The following is a 12,079-nucleotide window of genomic DNA, read 5'->3' as shown; positions in this document are numbered from 1 at the left end:
CTCTCTGTATTTCTACTTGATTTAGAAAGGGCCTCAGGATTTCTTTGAAAAATATATATTCTAAGAGTAACCAACTGTTTCATAAAAGTTGAATTATTTTTCAGTTCACCATTCAGAGAGAATGGGCATGCAGTTGCTGTCTCAACTTTTTCTAAATAATTTTTAAAGCCCTGATTGGTTGTTCTGGTATATCAGTGTGCAGTGTATTTGGCATATGAAGAAGCCTTCCTCCAAAATAAAATGCTGCTATTGTTTTAAACAGCATCTTACAGTGTCCTCCTAGACATATCTATCTATCTAGATACATAGAGATAGATATATAGACATATATACATGTAGATACCAGTGACATTTGAATGTCATTCTGTTTAAACAATTGCCTTAATGGGGTTGTAATTATAGCATGGATTCAGTAACTCCAGCTTAAAACATTGTGATCCTGTGCATGAAGCATGAAGACATTGTTTATTAAATGCTTGTGCTGTTTAATTCTTTAATTGTAAGAGAGATATTGGGGGTAGAAATGTCAGTTGTTTTCCTGAATCTGGTAGGTAAAATGAGATACTTGCACCTTTCTCAAATTAGACCTGATTTTATTTTATTTTGAAACATCAAGCAGAATAAAGGTAATTCAAAAACTTTGCAAAAGATCTGTTCAGGGCACTGTTGGTCTAAACCCTCTCAGCGTGTTATAGGAAAAAAAAAGTGACCTGTTATTTCTAGCTAAGATAGCAGTCACAGCTTTCACATTAAATATCACAAAACTGTGTTACACTCATTTAAATTTAACTCTATTTTGTGTTCATATTTTGTGACATTACTCTTTTCCTCAAGAACTGAATGCATTTGTAGGTAGATATCTGTTTTGACTTACCATGTTTATTCATTTTTAAACCCAGCCAGTATATATATATATATATAATACCCCACCCATCTGGCTGGGTTTAAAAATGGATCAGTATGGCATGAAGACCTGAGTGGAGTTAGATTGCCCAGGTCAGATATTCAAGGGCACAAAGTATATATTGTAGTGCTAAATAGAAGAGCAGGATTTGTACTAACAAAACTACTGTTTCCCAGTACCAGTGGGAAGAGCCCTGTGCTCACATTGCAGATTGTGGGGTCCTGCATAATGTTCAGCTCATGCAAGTACCACAGACACTATTGTCTACAATGTCAATGGGCAAGGATCAGTATGGCATGAAGACCTGAGTGGAGTTAGATTGCCCAGGTCAGATATTCAAGGGCACAAAGTAGGTGTTTATAGTATCAAATTGCAAAATAGAAAAAGAAAAACCCTCCATATTACATCTGTTAAATTTGTGGATTATCTGAAAAGTATGATGAATGTCCTGAATATCCTGTGGAATAACTATGTAATGTTGCCTTAGAAAGCCATTTGTCTTTTTAAAAAAAATCACCTTAGTTATATACAGATTGTGAAAACATACCTTTATTTAAATCAGATTATAAAGCAGTTTGCTTATAGAACATCTGCCTATGGGAAATGGGGATTTTATTTTCAATAAATACTGAGTCTACAGAAATATTAATATGAGTCAGAACAGTAGATGAACTGGCCATATTTTTTCACCACAGATTTTGTAAGTCAATGAAATGTTGTGAATTTTGAGAATCTGAAACCGTTTTTATGGCATCCAGAATGTTATCATGGATGCCATGATAACACGACACTGAGTATGTAAAAAATGGGTTCAGGTAATTAGAGGAGCTCTAAACAATTTTTCATGGGTTTGTTTGGGTGTGGGTAGTGACATTTATACCATAGGTCAACAACTGGTCATTTGTGAGCTGGATTCTCCACTACATAATCATTTCTGTCACAGCTTCATGCCAGCTTGAAACAATTTCACGGAGAAATGAAGAGGTTGTGTCGGATAAACAAACACATTGTTAATCACCTATGGCATATGGGTTATTAAAACAGAAGAGATTTGTTGCTTATAAACACCAGTGCAAAGTTTTAGTAATGTTGCTTGCATCTCTTTCTAGGACAGATGGGCGTCGTTGGTCCCTGGCCTCCCTCCCCTCATCTGGATATGGAACAAACACTCCCAGTTCAACAGTTTCAGTAAGTAAATTTTCACAATGGTTAGTTAATTAGTAAAGTACTTCTAATTCTTCTTGTTTCCAATAGTTAATGGTGATTTCTACCTGTTATTTTACTACATGCATTATAACTTGTCAATTTGACAATCACTGTTTTTGTAACTCTTCTGTAGTGGGACTTCAAAAGTATTTCAAATAAATTTCCCTCTATCAGGTTTCAAAGGACTGGTACATAGTTCAGTGGAAGATTAAACATCTGCAAATCTCAAGGAGGTGTCCTAAACCATATTTATGCAGCTGATGACCTCTGAAAGACCATGACTTTAGGACTGAACCTAACCATGTGACAGAGTGTTGCATGCAAGGCATTACAGTGCCAGCACTTGCCAGTGCTAGTTAAGTTTTTCCGAAAAAGATACTGTGGAGTCCAGTGAGCTGCCATTGATGATAATAATAATAATAATAATAATAATAATAATAATAATAATAATAATAATTTGTTGTGTCCAACAGAATCACATGTATATGGAAATCAGTCTGACAGGAGTTAATATTTGTTCCATTGACAAATGTGAAGTGGAGGCTTAAATTTGCCACTGTACTCTGTCCTGAGTCCCTCCAGATTTGGTTTAGACTTGTCCCTTAAGAGTTTGGTAAAGAGATACCATTAGTTGAAAGGGTTGTTCTGAAGTCTTTAAGTCCTCCAATAATGCAGGGTTTTCTGAGGCACTTAGTACCTCAGGCTGAAAGTTGTTAGCAGATGTTTTAATTGCCAGTGCTGCCATCTTGCACCTTTGCTTAAAAGCTATGAATCCCGTGACAGTTACAGGATAGATGCAGCCACACCCTCTACCCCACATTTCCACCCTCTATCACTAAACCTTGTTTTTATGTAATTTCTCTTGAGTGAGACAGTAATAACCACCCAAGAGCACGTTTTGAAAATATTATTCATAAAAAATTGCATTCTCACACAAAAGAAGAGCACTGCAAATTAGTAATCCCCCACTTTTTATGGATAGCCTCGTCTTTTTATAGAAAACTTCAGTTAATTTAATATTTATACTTTTATGTCTCCCTTCATCCCATTATGATTTCAGGGTGGTGAACAAACATAAATCTTGTTACATTCAGTTGTTCAGTGCAGGGGTTGCCAGCAAGTGGTTTGATGAAGCACGTGAAGAAAAATGGTTAATTCTTGCAGGAATAGTCATTCACTAAAGGAATTCACCAATGACAGCTTGAAGATTCATAAGCATTTTCTTCTACCTCTTGAAACGAAAGAACTCATGAAGTGTATTCATCTATGTTAAGTCTTGTGCCTCACATTAAGTGTTCCCTTGTATATACTTTGTTCTTAGTCATCATGTTCATCTCAGGAGAAGCTGCACCAACTGCCTTATCAGCCAACACCAGATGAACTCCATTTCTTGACAAAGCACTTCAGCACAGAGAGCATCACTGATGAGGAAGGGCGGCATTCTCCAGCAATGCGCCCCCGATCTCGCAGCCTCAGGTGAGCCTCACACTCTACTTCTGGCATCAGCAATCTGGTTCACCTGCCTAGTTTTCTGCTTCACACTTGCAAGAATAACCACTCCACTGCAGCAGCAACAAAACAGCTAAAGGAACTCCTTGTGTAAACCAAGCACAACATGGCTTCCCAGCATAGCCACATTAGAATCATGAAACCTCTCAGTTGCCGTTTTGCATCTTTTTGCTGGTACAAACTAATGATTTTTAGGATGCAGTACCCTTTACTTGAAAGTTCCTTTATGTCCCAGTACTGGATAAAGTAAATGTCTTGTTTTCCCACTCTTCTAATCTGATGAGTAGTGCTGCATGTCCTGTGTTAACCTGCTTGCAATGATGATGGTCTTGGCCCTCACTGCCAGATGGAAAAGCTCTAACTGGCAGCTGTGGTTATGCTAAAGGCTTTAATGCTCAAATGAGATCAGTACATAAGGTAATAAACACAAACCAATATGTTGATCCAACAAGTAACACGCCCTCTGCACCTTCCTAATGAAGAACAGGACAGCCACAGCAATTAGTGCATCAAACAGCTGGAGTCCCAAGAACAGACATTCCTTTGAATGAGTTGGCTTGCATCTACACTGGTGTCTGTGTCCATGGAAATGGAGGTGGAGTCCAGACCCCCTCAGCATCAGACTTACTCTCAGTTGCCACTCCAGAAGGGGAAGGCTCATCACTAAGAGGGAGAAGTGGTTCCATAGTAGGTGGTGTTAGGCTAAGGCTATCCAGTGCCACAGAGGTGGGACGCTTCTCCGACAACCTACTCAGCTCCTCCCCGGCATCATAATTTCTGTCCCCCAAGCCACTGAACCACTCATTCCCTGGGATCAGACACTTCTTACAGATGAGACACTTCTTTGTAGTTTCCCAGGCTAAAGCCAATCATGCAATATGCTTCATCACACTCATCAAGTAGTCATTTAATTTGACAAGTTTTATTTCTAATGCTAGTTTTATTGCTGGCCTGGATAGCTACTATATGTTTAGCTGTTCTAAGTTTTGGAGAAGAGACTCTGTTGTCCATCTATTTATTTACATCTTTAACACTTCCACTGTTCCTACGACTATTGTCCAATCTGTAGGTAGAGTACTATATTTGATTGATAAACCAGTACTAAAACATTTCAAACATTAATCTTTGTAAATTTAATCTTTTGGTATTTTTTAAAATGTAAGCTATTTTTGTTCCTATAACTTTTTTCTGAAGACAGCTGATAGTGATAATTATTGTATAAATTATGCTTCTAATCCAGGGTAGTTATAAGAATCATAGGGTTGTGGAGTTGGAAGGGACCACAAAGTTCATCTGGTCCAACCCTCTGCAGTGCAGGAGCCTTTTTGCCCAACATGGGGCTTGAACCCACAACCTTGAACTCAGAGAATAAACGGAAGAGCTGATGGAAGTTTAGTTTGTGTACTTTTTATTTTTAAAATTGCCTTCCCCATGATAGATATAACCATTAGCTAAATTCTTATAAATTATGCTAATACTTTGTCTTTATGCTTTATACATGAAGCGTTTGTCAACATTATAGTTTACTAAATTATTATTTACATTTATGCAGGACTGGAAAAGGCAACATATTATAAATATAAAACCAAAAAGGGAAAACGTGGCTCTAATTTGCTATAGTTAATCAAGGAATGAAGTGTAATTTCTATCTGCATTACCTCATTTTCCCTTAAAGGCTACTTAATGATAGAAGGAGTCATAGCATTACATTCTGGCTTCTGTTCTATGATGATGAAAGGAAAGGAAATCATGCTCTTTGTGTACCCTGTTAGAATTTAAAATATATTCTTTCAAGCAATGGTATGGTTCCTTAACATTATATTCAAGATGATCAACAGAATTTTCTTGCTGTAACACCTGGTTTACATGCTAGTATGACATATTTTAATCTCTAATCTGAGAACAAGTGTGGCGTACTGGTTAGAGTGTTGGACTATGACCTGGGAGACTAGAGTTCCAATCCCCACTCAGCCATGAAGCTCACTGGGTGACCTTGTGCCAGTCAACATCTCTTAGCCTCCCCTACTTCACAGGGTTGTTGTGAGGATGAAACGGGGAGGAAGAGAACTATTTACACCACCTTGAGCTCTTTGGAAGAAAAAGGTGGTATATTAAATAAATAACTCTCTTATCTTATCTATCCATCATGCTCAGTGGTTTCTGAACACATTTGGCCTCACAGCAGACTCCTGTCTCCACTCTTTTTTGGAGACAATGCAAAACTACTGGAAAATTCAAATCACATTGGGTAAAATGCCTCAATAGTAATCTTCCCCCACCCTCATTTAAGGAGGAAACAGGTTACGTGAAATCTGTCCTGAAAATCAGGACCTGAGCTCATGGTTTGTTCTTCCCCATCTGAACAAACCATGAATGATAATGAAGGTTTGTTCATATCTTACAGCCCATAGTCAATGAAAGCAAACCGCAAGCCTGGGACAGTTTGGACAGCATGGCAAACCAATGTCTGGTTTCTTTAGTCTGGCATGGGAGAAGAGCCAGTCAGTGCTGCCAGTACTGAGCCGAGTTGACCAGTGGTCTAACCCAGTATGTTGCTAGCATGTAGATTCACTTTCAGTTTAGAAACTTTAATCTTCCTTTTATACAATGAACTCAAAGTAACTCAAATTAACTTCATAGTACATATTTTAACAACTGTGTTTTCTAATAGCTCAGAAACCAATGTTCCTTTCCCCAGCTGGTTAAATAATTGAGTCTTTACTGTTGGTGAATTTTCAGTGTAAATATGCACACAAGTACACACTATTTGTTTGTGCATAGTTGGTCTCACACAGATGACTGAGATTGCAAAAGAAAATCCTAATAATATTCCAACCTATACTGTACTTAACAAAGGGGTGGGCATATTCTTTCTTCAGCAATAGCAGCATTGCTGTTGTTTATATTTGCCCAAGGTAGCAAGAGAGAAACTTTGGTAAAGGATATACCTTAACCACTGATGTTGCACACATTCATGTGTAATTACATCAGTGTAGTGATGACTGTAGTTTGCACATATGGCACAATCACACTACCTACCATTTCAACCACATTTTTTAACATTCTTAACTTTCTCCCTAGTCCTGGCCGTTCTCCAGTGTCCTTTGATAGTGAAATAGTAATGATGAACCATGTATACAAAGAAAGATTTCCAAAGGTAAGAACCATTTTCATAAATTTATTTTTCAGTCCATTTATTGAGGCACTAAGAAGAGCAGGTTTCTGATACAAAGACATTTTGCCATTCTGCAGTCTTCCAATTCTTAAGGAAAATGGCCCTGTTTATTTAAAATGAAAGTTAAAAAACAGACCCCCATCATTTTTGCAATCAATATTGAATGAAATCAAACTTATATTGCACTTATACTGAAACTGTAGATGTTATGTAAAAAATCTAGCAAAACACTGTCATCTTGCTCTCATATATGTGGGGAAACATTTAAAGTTTTAATGACTTGTGATGCAAAACGTTTGTTTTAATGGTAAATATAAGCTCCTATCATGGTCTGCATCTGAAAGGGCCATATCTTTGGTGCCATGGTTGAACTGAAAAGAAACAACACATACGGCACAGTAGAGACTGTTAAGTGCATTGTTGCATAATTTTTTGTAGGCTGGAGCATTGTTTTGCTGTTTTAAATGTAGTTAAGTTATTTTACTCCTTACAAAACACGTTCTGCCAGTTGCTTTGTAGACTATTTTGTGTGTATGGAAAAACATACGTATCTAGGTTAATGTGTAAGGTAAAGGTAAAGGGACCCCTGACGATTAAGTCCAGTCGCGAACGACTCTAGGGTTGCGGCGCTCATCTTGCTTTACAGGCTGAGGGAGCCAGTGTTTGTCCGCTTCCGCAGACAGTTTTTCTGTGTCATGTGGCCAGCATGACTAAGCTGCTTCTGGCGCAACCAGAGCAGTGCATGGAAACACCGTTTACCTTCCTACCGGAGTGGTACCTATTTATCTACTTGCACTGTGGGCTTTCAAACTGCTAGGTTGGCAGGAGCTGGGGCCGAGCAACGGGAGCTCATCCTGTCGCGGGGATTCGAACCACTGACCTTTCGATCGGCAAGCCCAAGTGGCACAGTGGTTTAACCCACAGCGCCACCCGCGTCCCAGGTTAATGTGTAAGATAAACAAATTGCAGGAGGATCTTACCATTTTGTGGCTTTATGGACATCAACCTTCCCAAGAAGGATGTGTGGAGCCAACCACACATTCGTAGGACATTCATTAATTAGAACTGTATTCAACTAAGTTTTACTTGGAGTGGATTTGTTGAAATTAATGAACATGACCAAGTTATCCATTACTTTCAGTGGGTTTACTCTGTGTAAAATGTAGTTGGATACCACCCATAATTTTTCTACTGCAGGACAAATAGCAACTTTGAGGAGATACAGATGAGGAGGAAGGTTAAACTTTCCTCTTCCTCTTTACAAAAAAAACCACTTCCTACTTCCACAGCTGCTGCTCTGATCGAAATCAGGGTATGGTTATATTGAAGTAAAAACATCTAAAGGGCCAAACACCACATTGTGAAAGATTCCATTTCATCTCCTCCACCTAATATGTAGTTTAGCCTGTGTATTTCAACCTGTTTTACACCTAGGGTGTTCTAGTTTACTTGAAATTTATTTGTGTGCGTTCGAAATTAGTGCACCTGTCACCTTGAAATTGCTTCAACTTCATGACACTGAAGCATTCAGATTAGGAATGGTGGTGATGGAGGACAACGCTTGTCCGGTGTCTGTAGCCAAAATTCCCAAACATTTAAACAAAACCCATGAGTTAGATTTGATATATTTACTTCAGTTCAAATGTAGATATTTTCATAGCAAAATGTCTGTAACTATTCTTCTACATTGTTTAGGCCACAGCCCAGATGGAGGAACGGCTGGCCGAGTTTATTGCATCCAGTGCACCAGAGAACGTGCTACAGCTAGCAGATGGGGTCCTAAGTTTCATTCACCATCAAGTTATTGAATTGGCCAGAGACTGCTTGGATAAATCACGTGAAGGACTTATTACTTCTCGGTACTTTTATGAGTTGCAGGAAAACCTTGAGAAGCTCCTGCAAGATGTAAGTATTTAATTCACAGGGCATCAGCTTCAGCCTGCCTTGCTGTAACCTGAAATAATTCACATGGCAACCCTCCACATAGTGCAGGCTACATCCACAAAGGACAGCGGCAAACAGAATGCACCATACAGGTGCTTCAGAGCAACCCCCCACCCCAGTTAATTCAAGCCACAGCCCATCTAAATGGAGATGAAAACGTTTGCTTCATTCAAATAGTGAGGGGATTATTTATACCTAATGTGTGAAACTCAGTTTATCTGTTAGATTTAAGTAGCTTTTGATGTTATGGTTTTGTTTTATTTTGTATTTAAATTGTTTATATTTTAACTATTGGAAGGCACCCAGTGAATATTATGTAATGAGGTGTTGTGCCATAAATAAATGAGTAGAGTTTACCACATTTATCCAGATCTATATTTATTAACCTCCCATTGTTTCTGGACTGTCCTTCTACAGGAGGAGCTAATGAGATCTGAGTTGTCAGGAGGAGCTGGTACTTGTTAATCCCCCCCCCAAAAAAATTGGCCACCTCTACAAAAGAAGGCATGAAGATTAGGTAGTGGGAAGAAATATATTTGGGATAAATGTTAATGTACCTGAAAGGGGCAGGATAAAGGAGAGTCTGTAGGATTCCTGTTACGAAGAAAAGCGAGACACTCCTATTTCCCCTCCTCTTCTTCCTTTGCTCTAAAAATACTGGCCTCCAAGTTTATTTTGTAAATACCCTCCTGCATAGTCTACCTTCTTTATGACTGCATACATCCCAGATTTCTCATAACAAAGTCTCTGTTTCTCACAAACTCAGGGTTCATTTTAAACCAGTCAATTGTAGAAAGAATCAGCCTTGTAGGTGTACTATATTCTTGGTTGAAGAAGAACGAATACAGTCCAGTTAAGTTAGGCACTCTTAATTCGTAGGTCTCACTGAAAGTCCCTAAACATATGCTGAAATCAGTCATAGATGAAAGCACTTGATTGTGGTGGGACTGCATCTAGCATTTGTAAAATCTCCCAAACACCATTTACTACAAATGGAAATGTTGGACTACAACTCCTATCATCTCTGACCATGCTGGCTGGAATTAATGGGAGCTGGAATCTGACAACATCGGGGGGGGGGGGTTCATGAGTTCTCAAGCCCTGCTTTATTTAGACTGAACAGTTAACCTTTTCTTCTAAAACTGTATTGTTATATAGGATTTATTTGAAAGTTTGGGGAAATGCGACTAGAATTTGATTGTATTTTATGAAAACACATGAGTCAGAATTTTGGAAACAAATACTTACTATATATGCATTGAAATTAGCTTTGTTAACTGAAAGATAATAAAAATTGAGAATTAAGAAAAGTAATAACCTTCACACTGAATTACTAGAAAGCATGAAATGCATACACATTTGGCTTTGAAAACAAAGAAGAAACAATTGAAAAACTTGTAGATACAGCAAAACCGCAGAGGTGTTAGTAAGTTTATATCAGTAGTTGCTTGTGTTGCCCACTTAACCTGAAATCCCGATTAAAGTTGCTGTTCTTAATAGGGTTTAAGTGCATTGGTTCTTGTATGGCTGGCTTGATCTATATCAGTATATTAGCTCAATTACAGAGTTGTGACTTGAATATCACTGCTGTTGGTCCTGCTAAACCCCAGGGGAGGACAGTGATTTTAATTTCATGCCCCAGTGGCTACAGTTAGTGACGGATGAGTCTTTCAGATAAGGGAATCACTTTGTAAATTGCCCATTGCTACCTCCAGTACATATGTCACTAGAAATGACTTCGTTTCTATAAACAAATGACACAAGCTTCAGCCCATAGCCCTTGTGGTTACCCCACCCCCTTCCCTCAAGGAGGCGGGGGGACCTGAAATGACACCCGCAACCTTCAGACAAGCATGTTGTCATTGGGAGCTGCTAATGAGATGGCATGCATCATACCAAGGGAAGGGAGGCAAACGATAGGCAGTTGTTTGGCATATAACCTATTCACTGAAGATGCAATAAAAGTGGGATGTCTTCTAAACAAGACATTTGGAGAGATGTCGAGGCTATTGTGTGAAATACGGAAACAAGAAACAACGATTTTACTAAGGACTCTGGAGCTGCAGCACTGTGCAGATATCATGGCTGAGTGGCTGCTACAAGTTGTGTTCATTTTTGTGTTTATGTAATCTTGTTTCTAACTGTTGTATTTTTAATTTCTACATAGCTTGACTTTTCAATACTCAGAGCAAATTACAAGTTGTAGTAAAACTTTCAATCTAATTCTAGATATAGCAGTTTTTAAAGTTACTGAACGTTTTTATTAACGTAAATGGACATGATCGCATGGCAAACTTCTTAAAATCTGTTTTAAATAAAGCTTGTCCTTGTTGGTCTATGAAAATTGTTTTCAGTATTTAAAACATTGGTTTCCTTTCTGAATAATCATACTACCTCATATTATGTTTCAGTGAGTTTATATATTAGGAGGAATGGTTTTTAATTTTTTTTTTTTTTTACAAAATCCAAACTAAATCAATTAAAGGAATTGTACAGTTTCCTTTAATGGAATGTGAATTACAAATTCTGAAATACTTGGCAAATTTTCATTGCAATATGTATCTATATATTGCTTTAGTTTAAGAGATTTGAAATCTTTCCTGTGACATGTTGAGTGAAGGGCTTATGTACTGTGCATGCATACTCTAAACAGATATTGTAAGCAGAATTAGATCCAAATTTGTAAACAGAATTATATACCAAACAGTCATTCTAATATGTGAGCCAAATTAAGTAGTTGGTAATTTCCCCATAAACAACAGGGTGTGTATGTCTCTTCTTAAATGCATACAGTGGTCTCTGTTTACAGTTTGTGCCAATCTTATTTTTCCACATTCCTTAGTAATGCCAATGCTTTCTTACTACTTGCCAGTGTATGAATTTTCATTTCTTTTCAGTGAACTTTAGCAAGCAATTTCTTTGTTGCTGGTAGTTACCTGCACATTTCTTGATTAAACGCTTGTGCCTGCAAGCTGCTAAAAAGCTCAGGTTATTTTTTTTGGTCCCCCATATGGTCTTTGAAACCTGTTTCTGAGTATTATTTATCATTCCAGTGAACATACATGTAGTTGTGTTTAATTTCTCTGGAATACTATGAGCTTGAAGAGTGAACTATGTCTTACATGTTCTTTGTATAGCTATTATTGTATTGAGCTAGGGTGATGGGGAAAAAACATTCTATTCTTTTCTTGTAAAATGTGCACAGAAGATTTAGTGGGCCAACAAAATGCTGACACTCCCAGTGTTTGAATATTATGTCATCAATCAACAAATAAAAACATTCGACCGAACCAGTCCATGTGGCTTTATAATGTATAGATACTATTTGTACTATGACATTA

The 12,079-nt window shown here is 37.9% G+C and overlaps 1 protein-coding gene across 5 annotated transcripts in view; it reads left to right on the top strand.

The window, feature by feature from the left end:
* Window positions 1-12,079, top strand: part of MAST2 (microtubule associated serine/threonine kinase 2) — a 138,804-nt gene that overhangs the window by 100,529 nt on the left and 26,196 nt on the right. For all 5 annotated transcript variants that reach the window (XM_053392560.1, XM_053392561.1, XM_053392562.1 and 2 more), the window contains 4 exons: window positions 2,014-2,092; window positions 3,432-3,586; window positions 6,701-6,776; window positions 8,490-8,699. In XM_053392560.1, the coding sequence (XP_053248535.1) occupies window positions 2,014-2,092; window positions 3,432-3,586; window positions 6,701-6,776; window positions 8,490-8,699 (520 nt within the window). The remainder of the gene's footprint in view (window positions 1-2,013; window positions 2,093-3,431; window positions 3,587-6,700; window positions 6,777-8,489; window positions 8,700-12,079) is intronic.

This window comes from Podarcis raffonei, chromosome 6 (genome assembly GCF_027172205.1).
Source record: "Podarcis raffonei isolate rPodRaf1 chromosome 6, rPodRaf1.pri, whole genome shotgun sequence".
Taxonomy (NCBI): domain Eukaryota; kingdom Metazoa; phylum Chordata; class Lepidosauria; order Squamata; family Lacertidae; genus Podarcis; species Podarcis raffonei.
This window is presented reverse-complemented; position numbering and strand designations above follow the sequence as displayed.